This window comes from Hermetia illucens, chromosome 1, assembly GCF_905115235.1.
Source record: "Hermetia illucens chromosome 1, iHerIll2.2.curated.20191125, whole genome shotgun sequence".
Taxonomy (NCBI): domain Eukaryota; kingdom Metazoa; phylum Arthropoda; class Insecta; order Diptera; family Stratiomyidae; genus Hermetia; species Hermetia illucens.
Genome location: NC_051849.1, coordinates 34,216,781 through 34,241,082, shown reverse-complemented (window position 1 = coordinate 34,241,082; position 24,302 = coordinate 34,216,781). Strand labels below are relative to the sequence as shown.

At 39.8% G+C, this 24,302-nt stretch overlaps 1 protein-coding gene across 11 annotated transcripts in view; it reads left to right on the top strand.

Moving 5' to 3' along the window:
• Positions 1 to 24,302, top strand: part of LOC119648435 (CLIP-associating protein) — a 106,798-nt gene that overhangs the window by 51,253 nt on the left and 31,243 nt on the right. For all 11 annotated transcript variants that reach the window (XM_038050198.1, XM_038050215.1, XM_038050205.1 and 8 more), the window contains 3 exons: positions 21,592 to 21,869; positions 21,944 to 22,068; positions 23,273 to 23,509. In XM_038050198.1, coding sequence (XP_037906126.1) covers positions 21,592 to 21,869; positions 21,944 to 22,068; positions 23,273 to 23,509 — 640 coding nt within the window. The remainder of the gene's footprint in view (positions 1 to 21,591; positions 21,870 to 21,943; positions 22,069 to 23,272; positions 23,510 to 24,302) is intronic.

The window sequence follows — 24,302 nt, the reverse complement described above, 5'->3', positions numbered from 1 at the left end:
AATTGTAACATGTTCCAGCTTCCAGAGGCAAAATCTTTAATTTTTGTGTGCCCTAAGTGCTTACTGGATTTCTCGGTCTGGTTCGATAGGCTGCCAAATGTGAGGTGTAGATAAGGAAAGCGAGGTGGGGTGGAGGAGCTTCATGCGGAGGATGACGATGATGATGACGAGGTACATTTACCAGAATGTTCTTCTAGTGCAAGACCTAAAAATATAACTTTGAGTTGCTGCACTGGTCGTCATGTTAGACAGAGTCACTTACTCACTACTCTGAGTAATGGTATCAATCGAGATGTACTAAGGTTCTTTGCATCTTTTTGGCCAGCTAGAAATGGAATGGAAATTGAGGGTGTCAGAAAAGTTTCTGTTAGTTTTTAAGTCGTCTAGTTGAGTGATTTATGAATTGGTATGAATTTATCTACAAATTTCCGGCTTCCAGAATTTATATTATTTCATCTATAGATATCTCTATTCCACTCTCAAGATGATGTGGAAGCAGCACACTTAGAAGCAACGCCGCATGCGGGCTGTTGTGTGCTTTAAAAGTACAATAACCCATCAATTCGACGTCCATGAAAGACTATCTCTGCAAATGGAGCGATTCTGCACAGTTTTTTTCGTATATAATTCTGAAATTTATGATATTTCATATTCCTAAAAATTGATATCTCAATTTAGATACATTGAAGACTTCATTGCTTTAGAATTCACATATTAGAGGAGATCTTTGTTACAAACTAGAAAAAAATCTGGACCGCGGAAGTGTTCAAAAATTAAAACGGTCATTTCATCTGATTCTCCATATCCGGAAGATTAGCATAAACACTTAAAAACAGAGACTTTCATTTATTCATAACATTTAGCAATTTAATCGTCTCTGGGTCCGGAAAGATAATGCACTTTGGATGTCGCTATGTCCATTTCTCAAAGTCGAATTATTACCATTTGGATTTTTGATATCAACTGCATTAATTCTTCTTTTTCTTGAGACTTTCCCCCGTTCACAAGTGGGGTCGGCTCGTCGTGATCGGTTTCGCCATTTGGCTCTATAGAATGCCTTGTCTGGATGCAATCCCGAGGCTATTAAATCCCCCCCCCCCCGTTCATTGTTTTTATAGTCGGCTAACACTCAGAACCATAGAGGGCGACAAGATACGTCGATCACACAACACCAGTTGTGGAACGCCACTTCATTCAGGTTCTGCTGCTGCGGTTCCCAGGTGATCAGACTTACGCTTGCTAGTGAGTGGTACTATATTGGTCTTAGCTGGATTGATGCGCAGCCCCACCTTCCTACACTAGCCACTTACAACTCTTAGACTATTTTGGATTGTATCACGTAGGGTATCCTTTTATTGCCCCTACAGGTTAAAATAATATCATCAGCGTTTTGCTGGACCTGTGTTCCCATGTTAGTTAGCTCTCCAAGAAATTCATCAACTATCATGAGGATGGGCGATTCCGTAGCCTACACAATGACGAAATCTATGAGCGGTACCATGACCGTCCGGTTGTGGATAAAATCCGACTCAATAGGTTACGGTGGACGGGTCACTTAATCCGTATGGATGAGGATGATCCAGCCGGGAAAGTCTATAAGGGCAATATCTATGGTAGAAAAAGAAGACGAGGCAGACCTTGCCTAAGATGGAGCGATAGTGTAGGTCAGGACGCCAGACGCGGGTCACTTAATCCGTATGGATGAGGATGATTCCACCCGGAAAGTCTATAAGGGCAATATCTATGGTAGAAAAAGAAGACGAGGCAGACCCTGCCTAAGAGGATGAACGACCGGAGAAGTATAAACTGCCTTTATCCAGATCGAGCAGACGGCGCTAGATCTTGGGCTGCACATCAATGAAAGTAAGACAAAATATATGGTGGCAGCGTCAGCTCCGAAAACCAACCAACCAACAACATCAAACCGCACTGGTCGAACGGGAAGAATAAAGAGACTACAACTTTGAGACCGTTGATAATTTCTACTATCTAGGGTTGAAAATCACAACCGATAACAGCTGCGATGATGAAATCCGCGCACAGTTGTTGGCAGCCAACAGAGCCTATTTCAGCTTACAAAAACTGTTCCGCTCAAAGCGGTGAGGGTGAAAGCTCTTACTGTACAAGACAATGATCTTGCCAGTCCTCATGTATTCCTCGGAGACTTGAGTTCTTAGCAAGAAAAATTGCGAACTCTTAGCCGCGTTCGAGAGAAGAATCCTCCAAAGAATTTTGGCCCCTTACATGAGGATGGACGATTCCGTAGTCTACATAACGACGAAATCTATGAGCGATACCATGACCATGTGAATAAAATCCGGGTTAAGGTGGGCGGGTCGCTTAATCCGTATGGATGAGAATGATCCAGCCCGGAAAGTCTATAAGGGCAATATTTATGGTAGAAAAAGTAGACGAGGTCAGGTCAGGTAGGTCAGGATGCCAGACAGCTTTTAGGGAAATCGAATTGGTGGACCTCGGGGTCCGGGGGTTCTGGATGTCTGGAGTTCCTTATTAAGGCCGGCCTAGACCGGATACCGGTTGTTGCGCCGTTGCGTGTGATGATGATGATCATACTTCAGATTAATGGTCATAATACCCCAACTTGTGGGTACTTCTGTTTGCCTACTGTCTAATATTCTGCCCATTTAGAGGGTCAGGGCCTTTTCTACTTCCTTGCGGGTTAGGCCATTTTGTATCTCTCTATGCACACAGTGCTATTTCCTTTGATATAGGGCAGTTTCGGATGACCATCCTGCCCTTAGTTGTAATATAGTTGCCTATGACCTGGTCCGTGCTTTAAGTGCGCGCGATATCAGGGAGATTGGCCTGAAAAATCGAAGTTGGAAAAAGATCCTTTTTACCCACTTTTGGAATTAATATCACCCTTGCCCGTCTCCATGCCGTTGGTATATACCTTAAGGCTATGCTGCCCTTTCTTCTTGGTCTATCTGGAGTTGTATTCATCAGAATATTCCCTAGAGTTATGTCTAGTACTCCTTGGCTAGTACTGGACACGAATGTTGGCGTGTTCCTCACTTTATGTATTTGTGACTGAACTCTTGAGTTCCTCCGCTGGCTCCCAGTGAGACTTGGCCCGCTAGAGGGTTTTCAGCTAGAAACTCTGAAAGGCATATGTATTTTAAGTTTCTTTTGAAAATGATGCAAACTCTTGGTTTTTTTCAGGCCGCGAATCTGCCCCCGGTACACCAAAGGTTCTTGAGCCAACACTATTCCTATGTTTCCTTGGAGCTTACCCTTGCGATTACTGTAGGTGTAACTTTTGTGTGATGGAGGCTTAACTGGGCTATGTTAGTGTTGTTCCCCGGTTCCGTTAGTGCTTGCAGTTTTTCTCCAAAGGAAGGGAATTTCCCTCCTCACGTTTCGCTGTCCGATTTGAGTCCTAAAAGACCTAGATCAAGGTCGTCCATTTCTCCTCTTCTGTCGGTAGCAGTTCCACCTCCCTCCTCGGTCCTGTCCTTTCAGCTTCTATGGCCTTCGCGATTCCTTCAGGATATCGGTTGGTTTTCCATCCGATGTATTCTTTAAAGTATCCTTGATTGGTTTCTTCCTGCGCTCGTGGCCTGGTATACTACCAAATCTGTTTTTGATGGAGTAATCACGACATTTAATTGCCCCATCGTGAGAAGTCTTTCCCCTTTTCCTTGCTTCTTAAAGCTCTTTATAGTCATGTGTGGAGATCCATGTTTTCAATGATGAGGAGGCGTAGAAGCTTCTCCATTCAAATCACTGCAGTTTTGGGAAGGCCAATCAAATGCTCTTTATTGTTAGCTTATCTAACGGCTGGTCTCCTGGCTTCTGCCTTCATCCCTGACTGTTCCGAGATTTCCCCTCTCTTGGGTTTGGGTTAAGGTTTCTTGGCAGCAGTTCCCACTGGTAGGCTGATTTCCGCTGCTCCCCGTTTTCTTTTCTGATATGGTGTCCCCAGAAGTGCCTTTGCTCAACCCTGCTTTTTGAGGGGGACCTTGTTGATTGTAGTAGGTCAAAGTTGATCTTGGCTCCACTGCTTGACCTCCCAGCTTCTCGTGAACATCGTGCTATCCTACGCGGAGGAAAAGAGCTGCTTAAACGTAATACCTAAGGTCACAGGGGATTTTTCGGCGTCGAGAGCTAGATCCACCCAGGGAAAGCTCAGGCATTATAAGATCTCCTATCATATTTAAGTCGAATAGAGGCGTGCATTAGAGGAGTTCTTCTGTAATATGCAGAACGGATTGGATCTAAATTATTGGGTTGTCGGAATTTATTAAAAATAAGCACAGAATATGCCATAAAATTAAGAATATAGTGAATGTAGGCGCAGAAAGAAAAGAAGAAATGATGGAAGCGAAGGGAGGAACTAAAGCTACTCTTTAGGTGGTAAGGGAATCGACAAGGATGATACTCAACCATACTAATAGATGTCTGGAAGGAAGACGAACTTCCAAGCATCCAATAGGTGCCGAACAGGCAAAAGGGCGTGTCGTCTACTTTGGGGAAGGCGCTAAAATCTCGGTTGACTGTAAATAATGTCCAAAATATCCAAGGGCGCTAATGCCCAATCAAAAGAACGGTTGTACTAAGTTGAGGCAAAAAAATAAGATGTGGATCCGCCCCGAGATAATTATCATTTAGCGCAGGCAGTATGACCCCGATTTTAAAAATCTGAGGGGAAGTGTCAAAAGGATCCAGATGAACTCAAAAGGGTATTTTTTTGCTGGAATCAAAAAATCCGTCGAGAGCAAACCCGAAGGTTTTCGCATCCAATGAAAGTGTTGTGATGTCTACACAAAAGTATGACATTTCTGTCTGATGCGAGGACTTGGATAAGGTCACTTCGGAATAGAAGTCTGGACAACCTCCGTAGAACAGTTGATGCTAGAACACGACAACAGTATCATAATCGATCACACAAATGCATTTATTCTCACTAAGAGAAAAAGCGGCACCCATCTTGCTAAATTCTCCTGACACCAAATTTTTCGTACAAAATCGAAGACACTGTACCCTGCGATATGCGTCCGATATCAAATATTTGACGCACTTTGATTCGTCGATCGGAAGTAGTCACTTCCACTGTACGCCACGAACTATGTTCAGTCTTTGGGGATGACAGCCATGTTTAAATTCATTTATCCAATTGTAAACATAATCTAAATGAAACCATGTGACAGAAATAATGGAGCTATTTGGTGAGAAATGATACTTGCTAAAAACAAACCCTTTCTGGTGCCATAAGCATCATCTCTTGAATATCCTAAGGACTTATTGAACCCTCCCCTTAAAACTATATGTATATGCCTCCCATTTTCTCCCTTGCCGAGTATAGAACACCCACACAGTTTCTTTTTCGTGTGATTTTCTTATTTGCTTTTCAATGAGACTGTCCTCCAGTTTAATTACCATCACACTTAATGCGAGTGATAAGCCTAGAGCAGTGACACAATACAAAGCCGAATGCAAGCATTCACAACGAACCGATATTCATACCGGAGGCGACTAGATCTAGAGACTGACGCTCAACTAACTCGGTCATCGGATTGTCGAACAAAAGAAACCAATTTAAAATCTATTTATTCTCTTCCAATTTCGTTTATTTATTTATACATAATCCCAATAACCAGTAAAAGCGCTGCTAATTAAATCAATCTCACTTTCATCTGAAACCGAAAAGTGAATCCATTTACGCAACACCAAATATAATTAACAGACAAAATCAATATTAGGAAATTACCTCCTACATGGCACACACCAATTAAGGAATCAGCTTGAAATAAATATGAACAGCAATCAAAGGAAATCTCATTTACTATAAAGAAATGGTTGCATGACGACAAGTGAAAATATTGTGAAGACCATCCACCACGTCAAAACGTTCCTACCAGCAATGTGATGTCTTCGTTGCTCTTTCAATCTTTGCTTGTTTCACGAAACATGCAAGTGGCAAATGGTGAACTAAACATAGATCTTTTGATTGCACTTAAGTGATTATTACTCAAGTTCGAATTAATTACAAGCTACGGGATTTTGTGCGTATTCCTAGACTGAATTATACGTATCTTTACTTCTTCAGCATGGCTGACATGTCGATTTGAGGAAATTATGATCAGCTCATGTCTGGAATGAATTGCTGATGGAGAACGTCAAGATTATTTGTGGAATTCGAATGGTATGGGGCGGTTTTGAATTGTTACAATGAAGTGTTGCTTTAGAACTTAGGGCATAGGGCAAAAACCTCTCACCAATGAAGGCATCCAAACAGACTTTCGTTGCATAGCTGTTATCGGTTGTGATTTTCGACCCTAGATAGGAGAAATTATCAACGGTCTCAAAGTTGTATTCTCCTATCTTTATTCTTCCCGTTCGACCAGTCCGGTTTGATGTTGTTGGTTGGTATTCGGAGCTGACGTTGCCACCATATATTTTGTCTTGCCTTCATTGATGTGCAGCCCAAGATCTCGCGCCGTCTGCTCGATCTGAATGAAGGCAGTTTATACTTCTCCGGTCGTTCATCCCCTGACGTCGATATCGTCAGCATAGCCCAGTAGTTGGATGGACTTAAAGAGGATTGTACCTCTTGCATTTACCTCAGCATCACGGATCACTTTCTCCAGGGCCAGGTTAAAGAGGACGCATGATAGGACATCCCCTTGCCGTAGACCGTTGTTGATGTCGAATGGTCTTGAGAGTGATCCTGCTGCTTTTATCTGGCCTTGCCCATTGGTCAGGGACACCCTAGTCAGTCTATTCCAACAGTTTTTTCACCGTTTGCCGCTGAGAGAAATTTTGATCTGTTGCTGATTTGCTTGGAGTGAAGCCTCTTTGGTATGGGCCAATTATATGGGGCTATCCGGCCTAGCAAGAAAATTCTTGCATTTCATGAATCTGGGTCGCCTCCTCGTTCGAACGAGGCATTTCCTAAGATTTTGCATTTTTGCCAGTTTTTACGACCCTGTGGTCGTGGAAATTTTCCTCGATTTCGGCCAGGTCACCCGCCCGCGGATTTTCTGCGATATCTCGCGTTCCCGGCATCATAGCATGAAAATTCTTGGATTTCGTGAATCTGGGCCGCCTCCCCGTTCGAACGAGGCATTTTCCACCGAAATCCCAAGACTTCGCATTTTTACCAGTTTTTACGACCCCGGATTTGTGGAAATTTTCAATTTTCCTTGATTTCGGCCAGGTCGCCCGCCCGCGGATTTTCCGCGATATCTCACGCTCCCGGCGTCATAGCGTCAAAATTTTTGCATCTTGTGAATCTGGGCCGCCTCCCCATTCGAACGAGGCATCTTCCATGGAAATCCCGAGATTTTGCATATTGCCAAGTTTTGCGACCCCGGGTTCGTGGAAATTTTCAATTTTTCTCGATTTTGGCCAGGCTTGTTCAAGACTTCTTTCTGCTGACTTGTTGGTAAAACATGCGCGCCTGGTGCGGTTGCTCGCTGTGCTTTTTTAGTTCACAGACCTGTTGGTTCTCCCAGGCTTCCTTTTCCGTCTGTGAAGTCGCTTTTCGGCTCGCCGGAGTTCGTGATAAGTCTCTACGGGTGCCCGTGTTCTTTGAGAATGCAATATTACCCGGTATGCAGCATTCTTCCGTTCCGTTACTAGCTTACATTCATCGTCAAACCAGCCGTTCCGACTCTTTTTGCGGCTGGGGCCAAGTATGTTTGTGGCTGTATTTATGATAACGTTCTTCAGGTGATTGTGAAGATCATTTGTTGATGCTTCACATCTAGGATTTCTGTTGACTGCGGTTATTGCGGCATTCATTTCGCTCTTATAGGTGTTTCGGAAGGCTGTGTTGTGGATGGCATGTTAACTCTCACCTGATTGTTGGAGGGGATTCTGGGTGGTATTGTTATTCGAGCTCAGAGCATCATGCCAACGAGATAGTGTTGGCATCTATTTTGACAAGGATGAGAGGTGGCGGCGTTCGATCAACACGTGGTCAATTTGGTTGAAAGTGGTCCCTTTTGGAGAAGCCCACTTTGTTTGTGAACCGCTTTCCGCGCAAATCAGGTACTTCCAATAATCATTTTGTGTGACACTGCTAATAGAATAATCCGCAGTCCGTTATCATTTGTATTTTGATGTACGCTATGGGCGTATCGCCTGAATACGGGTTCATCAGCCCTATATTGGGGCAGGGTATGGGCTAGCTACTTGGCAGCTCCATCTCTGTACAGGGAGCGCAATCTTTATTCCGTTGTCATTGCTGGGTTCGTCGTTGCCTTATCCCGTTGTGACTTCGTAAGAAGTTGTTTTCCGTGTAGGGTTGTCTGCCCTACCCAACCCCCAACCTGGAGGATCAGTTGAGACGGTATACTGGCAGGCAATATACTTTTATGTTATCAACAGTAAGTTTTGAATCGCGATCTTCGGTTTCAAAAGACATGTACTCTAACCACTCAACCATTCGAACGCATTCAAGTCCCATTCAGCTGTAAACTCTATAGGCCAATTATAGACATATTCATTTTTTATTAAAATGACGTCTGGGGTTTGGTAATAAGAACCCCGCCCACATTCCTCACCAGCTAACATAGAGCCATTCCTTAGATCTTTCCTTGGGGTTGACGAAAGTCAACTTCGAATGATATTTTGAACATCGTCAATACTTTATTTATTACATTCCTATTAAATGAATACAGCTGAAATAAATCTCTTTTATAAACGTCAATACCGAATTAGAAAACTTTCCAATCAGTGGCACAATAATTTTCATTTTTTTTCTGGAAAAAACTGACACGTCCTTCAGTAAAGCAGTAAAATATTGAACACATTCTTCACAAAAAACATCATCCCCATTGAAAATTCATTTTTTATGCGACCGTGATATGTGTATAAAAGTATCTGTGATTGATTAAAAATAAAACAAAACTTATCAATTATGATATAATCTGCTTGCTAGCGAGCCTACTTTACATATCTTACTTCTAATTTCAGTTTGCCAATGATGTCATGCTTATGTTTTCCGCTTGCTTTCGTTACATACACTAGGGGTATTTTCATCGAATTCATTCTAGTTATTTGTATAAAAAATGGATAGGTATTTATGGCTTGGGTACTTCTGGATTATCCGCTCCCATTGTTCCCAGATATCTAAAAGTTGGTAAATCAGTTGAAAGCTGGTAATTCAACATTCAACATCTCAAAATTATCGCAATCCGTTGCTGTATCTATTTCAGACATCATATTTTATTGATAAAATGAGATTATACCTTTGCAGGTATTATATAAAATAGTCATCGTGTAATAATAGAAACACAATATGTGTTATATCACTTAAGTTCGGTCCTTCCGCCACTGGGCCTAAAAATCGATAATCTTCCAAGTGAGTGCAGAACTAATACGATTAACGTTATATCGCACTCAGAGTTGGCAAAACATTGAAGCTTACTTCATTCGGTGAAGCGTCAATTTGGCTTCGGAAACAATTAGTCAGTGAGTGTTAAATGTTGATAACAATTCTCATCTCATGACGCCATTCTCGCGACTCTTGGCATTCCTCTTTGCAGTGTCAGTTTCCGCGGGCGTTTCGTCAACTCGTTTAAACTTATTCATATCAATCCGCTGTGAATGAAAGTGGCATCGTTTCAAGAGCCCTCGTCGTTGGGAGAGAGGCATCAGATTGGATCTGCCTTAATGAAACTTTCCTCTTTTCCTCTGCAAATATTTATAAAATATAAAAGACGTCACTCTAAAACATTTTCAGTACGCAGCGCCGGGTGGTACTACAGAGCTATCCAGGCATGGATAGCTTCTGCACTTGAACGACTCAGTCAATCGGTCGTCTGGTATTAGTAAATTCAATAATCAATAATTCACAAACGATTACCCATGGAAAATACACGGTCGCCAATGAAATGTGTATTTCCAATTTTCCTTTTGTTGTAATTTGTTGAAGTAGGAATTCGCAAAAAGGCGTGATCAATCAATTTGTGCCAGCGACATTTTTGTTGATACAAAACTGGCTTTCAATAGTAAACTTTTAAATGTTTTTATTTAATATTGTATTATTCGAATCGGTTGCGTCCACTATCGACACCAAACTAGGTTACATCACTCGCGTGTGCTTTATGAATAGTTATGAATAGATTTTATAGAAATGAGATAAAATTGTTGTTACAAAACAAGATGATTTTGTTATTTTGCTAAATCGCAGAAACAACGTATTAATGATTTAGGTTGATCATTTTCAATGTAAGAGTAACGGTCGACCCATTTAAGTAATCAGAATATAATGGTGTTGGGATCATGGAAGAAGAACACCCAAAAACTAACAGAAGTTTCTTACATAAAACGCCAATCATTTCGGCCTTTGGCAAAACGTTTGTTGTGTTGTAATCGCTATGAAATAAGACATTAGATATCGCATTGGAGAAGAAAAGACCGCGAGCAAAACCCCCTAGGATTGAAGATTTTGGTAGCCCCTGTGGTTAACAATTTAGACATGAAGTGTCCAAAGATTATGCTCATACTATCAGACAAGTGCACTTGTACCTAGGAATATTTTGCGAATATGGTTGCACATTGCAAAAAAGCACGGTGCAATGAATTTAATTCTCTGGATCAAGGCTTATCTGTAGGTTATTTTGTTCTTAAGGAATTTAAAATGGTAGCAAATTTCATGTCAGAAGATTGTCATTTAGAATTCGAAAATTTTTTCAGAGAATATATTCTGGCCTTCGAGTTGGTTGGTGATGTATGCATTTGTTCAGAACAACTGAACGAACTGTGGCACTATTTCACCGGGGCTGTTCACTCGTTATCTACTCTTGCTAGTTCCATTAGTCGTTGTTGCTGTTTTGTTGCCTGTGGCAATTTCCTTTCCATTCTGCTTCTTTTTGCGGCCGGTGTATCTGCTTCATCGGAGCAATTGCTGTTATCTTCGCTGCATCCGATCAGCTTAGTCTTGACGTTTCGCCTAAAGTTTTCAAACCTTCGACTGCGCCGCTGCACGTAGGACATTCAGGTAATTCATCCAAATCAAATCTGTAGAGGTTCTTCCTATTCACTGAAGAGCGGCGTCAAATTATAGCAGGTCTGTAAGGGCTCCAAAGACTTCTCCGTCGATTTCTTTCTCCTTTCACTTGTTTCGTGACATCTGCCGTGGGCGGACGCACTTCGTGTTTGCATCGATTCTGCTCTTATTTCAGCTTATAAAAACTGTTCCATTCGAAACGTCTTATCATAGGGTCAAAGCTCTTACTGTACAAGACTATGATCTTGCCAGTCCTCATGTATTCCTTGGAAACTTGGGTTCTTAGCAAGAAAAATTGCGAACTCTTGGCCGCGTTCGAGAGAAGAATCCTCTGAAGAATTTTTGGCCCCCTACATGAGGATGGACGATTCCGTAGCCTACACAATGACGAAATCTATGAGCGATACCATGACCGTCCGGTTGTGGATAAAATCCGGCTCAATAGGTTACGGTGGGCGGGTCACTTAATCCGTATGGATGAAGATGATCCCACCCGGAAAGTCTATAAGGACAATATCTATGGTAGGAAAAGAAGACGAGGCAGACCCTGATGAAGCGATGGTCAAGGCAGGAAGGTCAGGACGCCAGATAGCTTTTAGGGATATTGAATTGGTGGACCTCGGCGCAAAACCGGGATGTCTGGAGGATTGTTGCGCTGTTGATGATGATGATGATGATCGATTGTGCTGTTTAGTTTGAAGTTAAATCTCTTTTTGCCTATCCGCGTGGGTGTAATAAACTGTGTTTCTTTTTTTGTTCTTTTGGATGTGAATCTGTTCCTGTTAACAGAAGGTGAATGCTTAAGTTTTATTTCTGCTCTTACATCCAATCAAACTTTGAAGTAGAAATCTGTTTCTGTATTTTTTTGTGTGCCTTAGTTAAGATAGGCTATGGAGGTTAGGGAATGTGAACCTCGGACAAGGGGAAAATAAATTTAGACCGGTCCGTCTTCCAAATTTCAACATCTCCTCCTATATCCTAACCAGGAAAGTGAGAAGGGCTTCGAGGAGCCTGTCAAGATCCCCAATTCAATCCCCCACGATTAAACAGACGAAAGTTTCTGGAGTTCTACCAGTCACGGCGCAACTCAAAGCTTTCCCTGAGGTTGCCCAGTCTCAGGACCTAAATAAAACCTTTTCTCCAGTGCAGAAGCAAAATATAGTTCCTATGGAGCAAACAACCCCAGTGTACAAATACACAGTATGTGTGGATAGAAGTAACCCCACGATATGCATAGACAAAATTAATAGTTAAGAAAGAATTGAGGGTTTCAAATCCATCAATTTCCATAAGTTTACGAGGCGTCTTAATCTCAATAACTAGGTAATTATGGTCAAGGAAGATGTGCCTACGAGGATAAAAGTTTATTATAAATCAACATCTTAAAAGCATACATTTCCTTGAGAGATACTCGCAGATTTGGAATTATTAAAGGTATCCTAACAGATTTCTCAGAAGAAGAAATACTACAGGATAATATCTCTCCGATTAAAGTGACGAAAGTACAAAGACTGAATTTCAGATTTAAGGAAAACAAAGATGTCTTTCTTCCATCTCGAACAGTCAAACTAACATTGATAAACCAGTAGCTTACTCCAAACTACAATTTTATTTTATTATGTATATATATATTTCGGGAGCTTCATCCGTACAAAGCTACTTCGGATGAAGGGAGTAAGTTGCTCCCTAAATATATATATACATAACAAAATAAAATTGTAGTTTGGAGTAAGCCACTGGTCTATCAATTTTAGACTTAACTACAAACAGAAGGCAATATCTAACATTTTAGTCAAACTAACCTTCATGGGGTCTGAGATCCCCAAACAGATTTCAATTGGTAGCGTGAGGGTAGAGGTTGACCATTACTTGAACAGACAAAAACAATGTTTCGCTTGTGGTAGATTGGGCCACATTTCCACGAACTGTAAAGCGAAATCAAGTAGATGTTTAAAATGCAGTGGACCTGAAAATCAGTGTGATGGCAATTCCAGCAAAAAAAATGTGATCTATGCGGCAAGACAGATCATGACGCCAGGGACAGAGATTGTACCATCTGGGTCGAACATTTGAAGATCATCAAGATGGCAGCAATAAAAAATATCTCCATGAGGGAACCTACTAAAGAAGTAAAAAATTATTATGATTGATTGGACTGCGATGTTGACTGTGACGTTGCCTTCCCTCGCTAGAGAAAAAAGCAAGTCGGAATAACTGGACGAGGAATCCCCAAGATGAGTTCAACAGAACCATCAGAAGGAATGAAAAATTCCGTTTTGCAGTCAAATCAAATTCACGCCCGAACCAGAATACCCTTTCCCAAAGCTGGCTATCAACAACTGCCTATGCCAAACCATTCTGTTTTCGGACACCCAACCTACACTGTTGTATCCGAGTATTAAAAAGCATTGTCGCAAATTTTCAAACTCATGAACAGCATCTCCTCAAAGATACAAGATCCGTCTTTGGCAGAAAACATACAAAAAATCAAAAAAAAAGAGTGACAAACTCAACATCACGAGCGACTTAACATTCGTAGAAATTGCAAATGGTCAAGATTCTACAATATAATATTCAAAGTCTAGGTAACAATAAGTCTGAAATAGAATACTTTGCTAATACTCACGGCTATGATATATTACTTCTACAGGAAATTTTCACTTTTAACTCGTTCCATCATTTTCGTTACCTAAAAGTTTCAACCTTATGTACAAATTCAGAGAGGATGGCTATAGTGGAGTTGTCCTTGTGTTTCGCAATGGCATAAATGCAAGGCCAATAACATATGATACCGAAATGGACATCATTATCGTTAAGACCCTGAACCTTAATCCAATAATCACCATTGTATCCATATACATGTCCCAACATACACCCACGGCTAGTTTCACAGTAGGGCTGGACAAACTATTTCAATTTCTTAGCGATATTCCAAACACAATAATAACGGGTGACCTAAATGCCAGATCATTTATACTCGGGGATTCTATAGAGAATAGTAAAGGGAGGCATCTCTCAAACACAATATGCAGATCAGACTTTAGACCACTCAACAACGGTTCATTAACCTTTGTGGACCAGTTAACAAATAGCAAAACAAGAGCATCTGCCCCAGATGTCTCACTAATTCACTAATTCCAATACTATATCCTGGTCTTGGACCGCACTGGCATAACCGATTTTTAAGAGCAGGCATAAACCAATAGCCATTCACAGTAACACCATTGTAATTCAATAGAAATACAAAATAGGCCTCTTGCACCTAAAAGCTGCCGTCCCTCCCAAGGAGAATTTGAATGGTTTGACATCGGAAATCCAAAGTAAAATTAAAGAGTCGACATTCAAAATCCGTAAAGGCTCCACCCACAAACCATGGTGGAACAGCGATCTGAAAACATTCTTTGTAAAAAAAGACAAGCTCTGAGTGCCTACCACAGTAATGCCAATCATAGCACCTTCATGTCCTTCTCTGTTGCAAACAAGAAATGGTTACAAGCGGTGAAGGTTGCTGAGAAAAAAGCCTGGGACGAGATTTGGGAAGAACTCAGTGTTGAAAAAGACGCTAAGGTATTCTGGAAAAGCATAAAAAAAATTTAAAAATGTTCAATAGGAAGAAACCAACCACCGGAGTTGGGACTCTGAAAATGACCAAAAATACCTAGACTTTCTAAGCTCAAGCTACAACAACCCAACTACATACAATTTTACATCCCACTTACTGTCACCATCCCTTCAACAAAATTTTACTCCTGAGGAATTCGCTTTGGTCCTTAACAAACGGAAACCAGTCGGAATACCGGAAGCTCGCGCTTCGGGTGTAAAGGTTTTGTGTTCATCTTATGTAAGAAATTTCAACGCACATTTTTCTATCCGTATATAGCCACAAATCCAACATACTCCTTCATATTTTTCCAAACTACGAGACATACGTCCATATTACAGCCGTAGATATTACGCTCACCCTAAACAAACAAACTGCCTATTTCCGAATTGATCGTATCCATATTTCCGATTTACTTCTTATATCTATTTGAATTAGGCACTACCCGCAAAGTTCATTAGCACGCATATATTATATACCTATATAAACACATGTCTGGTTGACAAATAACTAAAAAACTAAAACAAAATAATTCTCTGCGACATAGGAACTCTTTTCGTTGTGGTATTGACGAATTGATATGCGATGATGACTGCATGACTGTAGAGTGGACGAAATTCACAAAAAATTGTGAAGTTTCACTCCCTATAACTTTGTTAATAATAGTTGGATTTTTTTCAAACTCGACCAAACTGTGCATTATGTTCTTCATTATACCTATGCCAAATTTTGTAGTTCTGGGATGAACATAAGGGGGGTGCCGGGTAAATTTCTAAAATATGGAAATATATTATTATTAACTTTATTTGTGCAGATATCGGAACCGGATATATTTTGAGGCCTAGATTTCGTAGAGATGCATCACTGTGATTTTTTTCAGATTTGTCGGTTGGATAGGTTGTGAGAACGAGACCTGTTACACTTTTTGGGGGTCATATATTGAGCCCTCACTCCCCTATGTTCCACCCAACATCAAATATTGAACCAGTTTCGAAAAGTACTAATTGAGACCTTTCATTTGATACCCCACATGGCTAGATACTGTGAAAAAAAAATTTGCACTCTTCATTCACATGTATGGGGAGCCCCCCCCTTAAACATAACACAAGATGGCGCGCTTACTGCATGTAAAAGGAACACCAGATTACATACTCTCACCAATTTTCGTGGCAATCGGTTCAGCCGTTTCCGAATAAATCGGGTGTGACAGACAGACAGACACCGTCTCGATTCTAATAAGGTTTTGTTTCACACAAAACCTTAAAAAGAACTCCGCACCGGGTAACAACCAAATTAGGTACACGTACATCTAGTGGCTAAACCCGTCTGTCAAATCTGCTCTGTTAATCTTAAATAATTAAACTTGGCTTAATCTCAACCCTCCACAAGAGTGGTCTGTTATTAAGATGGGCACTATCTAAAAATGAACAAAGACCTGTCAAGGTTTAAAAACTTCAGACCCATATCCCTGATTAATGTTTTCGCGAAAATCTTCAACACACTTATTAAAAAGTAGACTAAACCATTTCATTCAGGAGCACAAAATTCTCCCTCCCAACAACCATGCCTGTCAGAGCGGATTATCCACTGTGACATGTCTAAACGACATCCTTCTCTCAATCTCTATAGCAAAAGCAAACAAACTTCAGGCACAAGCGGTAGTTCGTGATGTATCCAGAGCAAAACCCTTGAATCTAAAATGATCTCACATAAAATACCAGCTGGAATCATTATCTGGATCTCAAGGTTTCTGGCTAACAGGAAATTAATCCTAGGTGATGCGAAGGCGGGAATTAGCAATGGTATACCCCAAGGATGTGTCTTGAGCCCTACATCAAGGATGTGTCAGAGCCCTACATTTACACTGCCTCAGTCCATAACCCAGCCGACACAAACATAAAAAATCTACCAATATGGTAACGATTTTTCCATATTAGCCACTGGCAAAACAATTTCGGAAACTGAAGCCTCTATTAAAACCCTAGCAATAGCCCTCATCAACGAATGTAAAAACCTAAATCTAAATATAAATCCGGACAAATTAAAATTCATTATTCTAAAAAGAAACAGCAGCACACTACAGCCCTTGAACCTTGGCAATGTCAGCATACAGCAAATCGAAAAGATAACCTTCCTAGGCAAGACAATAAACTCATCCTTAATACTAAAAGATCACACAATTGGCATCATCACTAAGGCTAAAAAAGCTGCTAGAGTCATCGATTTCTCTACTGGGCATTCTTGGGCCTTCCTCTTCAAAATAGTATCAAATTGTTCAGAGTTCTAATACGACCCTTCCTAGATTACGCTGCCGTCACATCTGTAATAGCACCCAAATACCTAAACAATAAAATCACCTCAATAGCTGCCATAATTCTGAAAGCCTAGGGCTTATAAAAACGGCTCCTCACCTGTCCACTTTTGCCATGGCAAATGAGCCACCAGAATAATGAGTTTAGCAGCTAAAGAGCTATTAAGACTTCATGTAAATCGACCATTTTTTGGAATGTCTAAAAGAGTGCAGATGCTAAAAATGGCCTCTCTGCAACTTACAAATGTTTCTCTCACCTTTTTGACCTCCTAAAGTCTGACAGAAAATCAAATCCTTCACATACCCTACAAGTAATTATAACTCAGGTGACATGCAAAAACATTCCAAAAACAGCATTAGCAAACGAGATCAACGCCACCATATGCAACTACAAATCCAGAAACTTTGAAATATATGCGACAGATCCCTCTGTCAGAGGAAACGGTGGGACAACACAAGCTAAACCAAATCACAACGTTATCAGCAGAACTCCAAGCGGTTTGGCTAGTCACTAAATATGCGTTGGAAAAAGGTCATAAGAAAGTGGTCATAATTACGGACTCCTTACACGTGTTCCGGCTCCTGAAGCAGCTTCAAGCACTCAGGCTTTTTGTTAGACCCAATGTACTATCCCCGACAATCGCCTATTAAATGATCTCCCGCCTGCGTTTTTTGCAGGCTTTTGCGAATCTGAGAACATTCTCCAGAGACTGCTGAAGAAAATCTTACCGAAATATCTTCGTTTCAGATCTGAGGAGGTTGGGCAATTGCATATGAAGTGCAGGACCGTCTTCTCCTCCTCCTCACATTGTCTGCATCACTCCAATGTTTTCTATTTGGTAGTTTAAGGAGCAGTGTCCTGTTAAAAGCACTACTAGGTATTTCATGTTCCACTTCTTAAGGGACAACAAAAATATCGCTCTAGCATGCTCTTACGTTATTGTTCGGTAGGCGCAGCATGCTCGGAGAGTGCTAAGTCAACAGGCAGTTTGAAGTTGTCTACTATTTTCTACGATGCTAACTGCTGATGCCTACACTGAAGTCGCATATAACAGTTGATGATCCGTGATAGAAATAATCATCAGCTGTGCAGACTATTTTGATAGACTCTTCGCTAATCTTGAGCTTTGGTAACTACTTTCTGTTCAATAACTTTTCAATGTGGTTTAAAGATAAACTTTGGGGCAAAAGTTATAAGTATCTCAGGGATAACTGAGAGCAAATAGCATGGTCACCGACATACTTTTTTTCTGCTTCTCAGGCATAAGATGACGCTTTTAACAAATCAGAAAAAAATAAATGTATGTTCAGCAAGTTCGAAAGTCCTCAAACTTGGATTTCATTGTCTAGTTAGTCCTTCTTCCTTCGGTTTAGGCCTGTTTTAGTAAGCAATATCAGACACCTCCGGTTTTGCGCGAGGTCCACGAATTCGATATCTCTACAAGCTTTCTCCTGTCCAGACCTACGCCGTCGCTCCATCTCAGGCAGGGTCTGTCTAGTCTTCTTTTTCTAGTGTGAATATTGCCCTTATAGACTTTCCGAGCTGATCATCCTCATCCATACGGATTAGGTGACCCGGCAACCCGATTTTATCCACAACCAGGGGGTCGTGGTATTGCTCATAGATTTCTTCGTTATGTAGGCTAGGGTGGTGGATTCTTCTCTCGGAGGCGGCAAAGTTCGCAATTTTTCTTGCTAAGAATCCATGTCTCCCAGGAATACATGAGGTCCGGCAAGATCATTGTCTTGTACAGTAAGAGCTTTGACCCTATGGTGAGACGTTTCAAGCGAAATAGTTTTTGTAAGTTGCAATAGGCTCTGCTGGCAGCCAACAACTGTGCACGGATTTCATCGTCTTAGCTGTTTCGGTTGTGATTTTCGATCCTAGATAGAAGAAATTTTCAACGATCTCAAAGTTGTCGTCTCCTATTTTTATTGTTTTCGTTTGATCAGTGCGATTCAATGTTATTGGATCGAAAATGACAGCCGATAACAGCTATGACGCTGAAATACGCGTACGGTTGCTGGTAGCTAACAGAGCCTATTTCTGCTTACAAATCTGTTTTGCTCGAAACGTCTCACCATAGGGTCAAAGCACTTACTGTACAAAGGTCTTGCCAGTCCTTATGTTTCTTCGGAGACCTGGGTTCTTAGCAAGAAAAATTGCGAATTCTTGGCCGCGTTCGAGAGAAGAATCCTCCAAAGTACAAAGTGTATACCTCTACATGAGGCTGTACGATTCCATAGCTTCTATAACGATGAAATCTACGAGCGATACCAAGACCGTAACACCGAATACGAGCAAATATCGTACGTCTTTTTTTGAATATTTATCGTTCTCAGTCATTGTGATGTTTATAGTTAATAGATCTTTTGTTTTGCTTGCAAACATCTCTATCCGAACGACGTTTCTTTCGCCAATAACCACGAAGTCCGATTCAGTATGATTTTTAAGGTTTTGTTTGCAAAATAAATTCATGAATCTGCCTCTATGTGGTGCCCAGCCCTCAAAATACTCTCCATGTCGATATCTGCTCAAATTTAGTTGAGAATAGTATATTACCATATTTTTGGGGAAATTGAGTAGAACCCCCCTTAAGTTTATCCCAGATATATAAAAGTTGGTAGTAATATCAAATATAATATGAAGCACATTATCCCCTAGTTTGATCAAAATCATAGTATTACTAACAAAGTTACAGTAGCTCAAAATAAATTTACTGCAACTAAATATCAATATCCCACTAAAGTGAGTAGTCTGACATGCTAAATGCATATACATAACGGGTTTCATACAAATGGGATAGTTTTGCACTCAATACTCACAGAAGAAGCATACCTGAAACGCCCAGCTTTCGGTTTCCCGACTTGTTTTAGTGTGAATACAACTCACTGAAAATTATTTTAATCTATTAGCAAAGTTTTGCTTCCCTTATATGCAAGCTGTATTGGAAAACCATACTCACTTCTCCCAATTCACATTCTTAGAATAATAACGACCAATATTTCCGAGTTTCTGGCGTGCAAGGCCATCGCAAACTGTCACCTACCATCTGTTCTATCAGCTACCATTTATTCTGTCACATCCCATCTGTTCTGTCGGCTCTTCTGGCTTCTGTGCTTCTCCTGGCATTTTTGCCTCAACCACACGTTATCAATTTCTGGCATAAATCTCCTTGCAATCTCCCTCCAGGACTTTACAAGAATCCTATACACTTCTTTGACAGTTTTGTCAGGAACCTGCAATTAATGTGATGGATTATGTAAATACTCGTGTCACTGAAAAATTAAAGAATTGCATATCAAAAGCCAAGTTAGAGTGTTGACGTCTTTCGATTGAGTTATTTTTATCCTTTATTCAAGTACCAGATTTATATCAATCATTGCTTGATGGATTAGGCTGTAACTACGTTCTTTTCATGTGTGACGAATTCATGGTTCTCTTGTTAATCCTATTCAATTTCGCAAATTTCGCTCAACACTATTTATGTAACGTAGTTACCTCAAACTTGTTACAGCCTTTGCCCGTTAACACATTAATTCTCAATAAAATTGGTTCATTATATTCAAGTAGTACATAATTTATGATAACATGAAATTATGACAAAATTAAGCGCTAAAATCACCCAAAACAAGTTATTCCTTCTGCTTATATAAATCATTTTTAGATAAAATCCTGTAAGAGCAGCATAATACTGGAACTTAATCCTTTGTCTAACCAAAATGGATGAAACTGGTTACTTCGTTGCTGTGCATCAGAAATAAGTCTCTTGAAATTTGCTTTTAGGGTTCATTACTTTAATGAGATGGTACTTTAGAGGAAAAAGGTAGGACAAGGATCTGCAGTGTTCATACTGTATCAGTCAAATTTATGTCACTTAGGGTTAAGGTGCTTTGCAATTTCCTCTAAATAGGATGTCTATCATTATTTATTATATGTTTTTAGTGCGGCTGAAATTGTAATGAAAACTGATCGTAGAAATTCTTTCGTCCCGTCAGTTTACGAATAAGGATAATTTTCTAAGTATCTAGATGTCAATTGAAAGGTTCTTCTTCAAAGATACTCTGACTTGATTAAGATTCGAATTATTGACAATGCTTTGATATCTATCGCCTTCTCTATTTCTTTTTCAAACGATGTCTCCAAGTTCTTAAATACATTCGTATTATCCAAACATATCCAAAATATCTTAAAAGATTTTCTCCGCACTTTTCGTCTTCATATCTATATATGTATATACTACGTACTATCGTATCCCAGTTGCTATCTTACAAATGAACGAAAAGAGCAAATTTCTTTTCGACAGACTACATATATATTTTCTTTTCTCATTAAGTCATGAGAAAGAGGTCTTCTTGCAATAGTCCCTTATACAAACGTCTATTGAGGAAAAGCGACCATGGCTTGAATGGTGGAGTCTCGATTGGCTTGTCTCGTGCATGCTTTCGACATGCAACAGCCAGGAGCCAAACTCTGTCTAGCTTGGAGCATGCAACATTAAAGATTCATGCTCTCAACCCAATACGGATTGCATCTAAGGTTGGATCTCCTATATCACTTGCTATAAACACAACACGCCAAGTTCTGTGGACCATTTTCAGCAGCTCGACTAAGAAAGTCATTCCTTTTACTTTGTTCATCAAATTGACTAATTGACTAACTGCTAATTTCCTTTTCTCTCTTTTTTCTACTTTCAGATAGCACAAAAGGCCCTCGAATCCTATACAGAATTAATAAAACGTCTTGGGCCTGACTTTAATGCATACACTGCAACCTTATTGCCGCACGTTATTGACCGTTTGGGTGATAGTAAGGATACAGTACGCGAGAAGGCACAATTACTTTTGCACAATTTGATGGAATCGAAAGTTTTAACACCACAACAACTTATTGATAAACTCACAACATGTTTCAAGCATAAGAATGCAAAAGTTCGCGAAGAATTTCTACAGACGATTGTAAATACGTTAAATGAGTAAGTTGAACAATTGGCGAAACGTAGAAGTTTGTTGTTTAGAGAACATATATTTAAATTGTATCTTTTTCTAGATATGGTACATCGCAGCTATCGCTAAAAGCATATATTCAGCCAATTGTGAATCTTTTGAGTGATCCAACAGCTACAGTACGTGATGCAGCAATTCAGACACTTGTAGAGATTTATAAACACGTCGGTACGTATTCTGGTGCATATAGTGTAAAAACTAAGATCAAAAATATTTTAAGGTCCTTTAAAGTAGAGAAGTGAACATAAAGTTTATACAAAGATTTCTGAAGAAAATAATTTTCTCAGATTTAAGGGGGTTATCCCGTGTGAAGGTTGCTTTTTGGCTTTTTTTATATTTTTTTTGTGAAGAATTGGATAAAAATAAAAATACGAATTTTTCACCATAGATTTATACACATACATACATTACAGTACATAGTAATTTTTCCAGCCCGATCGCAAAATTCATTATTCAAATACAGAGCAATTTATACACCCATCTCCAAAAAAGGTGTTTTTCTATTGCCACGCTGCGATCATCTTAAATAAACAAAGTAAACGGCATTTTAACGCACAGACTTAACTACAGTCACTACAGTTTTGAATTTTGGTGATTTTTACGGCTTCTTCAATGAATAAAAGAAAAACTACTGAATGAGTCACAATTATCCTAGATCGCGGACCGTAGAAATATGTTCTGAATAAGTTGTGAAAATTTCAAAGAATTTCGTTGGGTAGATTTTGGACTACAACATGCAGTTTCGAGAAAAACGCATTTAAAAAGTAGAATGCTATTTTTAGCCATAAAACCTTAACTGACCATTAATCTGCTATACCTAGTCCATAAACCTTAGGTTTCTTGAAGAAACACGAAGTCATTCGAACATCATTTGGACCAATACATACGAGCTTTATTACGGTGATCAACATAAATCTAGCATGTAACTTACCACGCGTTTAACACTATAATTTCCGAACGACTCCGAATTTCAAAAAATCACGTTGCCCATATATTCTACACTATATCTAGATACAACTGATCCTCGGATCCGACACACGAGATGACCCCCTTAAAGTAGAGAACTGAACATAAAGTTTATACAAATATTCCTGGAAAAAATCGTTTTCTCGAATTTATTGACCTCTTACTAAAACGATTTTCCTGCTTTCTTATAGTATGAATATCAAATAAAGTAATTTTTCTAATCATTCCCAAATCAACTCATCCGTAACTTCCCTCAACCACTGTTATCTCAATGCAACATTAAATCCAATTCCATCTTGTACTATACATGCATGCTCTATGCTACGATATGATATTGTTATTTTTAAACTTGTAATCCGTATTTAATTTTGTCTTGATATTCTCTCGTGCGCGATTAAAACTGCAGGTGACAGATTAAGAGCAGATTTACGAAAGAAAGAGGTACCTGCAGCGAGAATGGCAATTCTTGAACAGAAATTTGAGTGTGTTAAGGATGAAGGGTTGTTACTGAAATCAGCGCTTGTTAGTAACACTCACGACGAACCAGACACAACAGCACCACAGCGGCCTACACGATTAGTTAAAAGGACGGTATCGGCGGCATCAAGAAAAACGCAAATGTCGGACGTTGTTTCATCAACCGGTAAGTGAATATTTTGTAAATTCATCTAATGCTAATAGATTTAATTGCTTGAAAATTTGTTGTCACTATATTGACAAAAGTCAGCCCAAGTGCAAATTGGCTCTGTGAAAAACACATAATCGATTTGAACTTCTTGTAAAAAGTACAATGGGAAATGGACATCCTAAAATAAATTGCCGTCGAAAATTAAAATGGGAATTTGTGCCTATTATTAGCTGAACTCACGTGAAATATTTATGTCATTTGTGAAATATAATAATTCACACGTTAATGCGTTAACAAATAGGTTTTAAAATAATTTTTGGTTGTTGATACCGCGGTTTCCGCAAATACGTAGTTGGTATCCGGTAAAATGTTTTATATTTGTATTTGACGTCGTACTAGTGAGAACAGAAATCGATATAATAAAACAGAGTGTGTGGGATTTTAAATTTATTCATTTAACTGGAGGATTGGCAACGACAGAATAATCTCACGAACATGTATCTCAAAGAAATCGGGTTTTTAACAACTAATTTTTCCGTCTTTTTGTACCAATAAGTTTTATTACCATCTGAGTAACTCCCCATATAATCAACACATTTAGCCGGGATACCATTGCTGAGATTCCTCTGAAGCGATGATTGAAAATTCCTCCATAACTTTTTCCTCAACCGTTTCACATTTCTCATCATTCGAATGGAAAAAAAAAAAAACGTGACGCTAGATACCATGAATAAAGTTCATGCGGCTTAATCTGTTTCAACGGTTCGACAGGCAGGACCGACATTGGACTTCCTGAGGCTTGAAAATC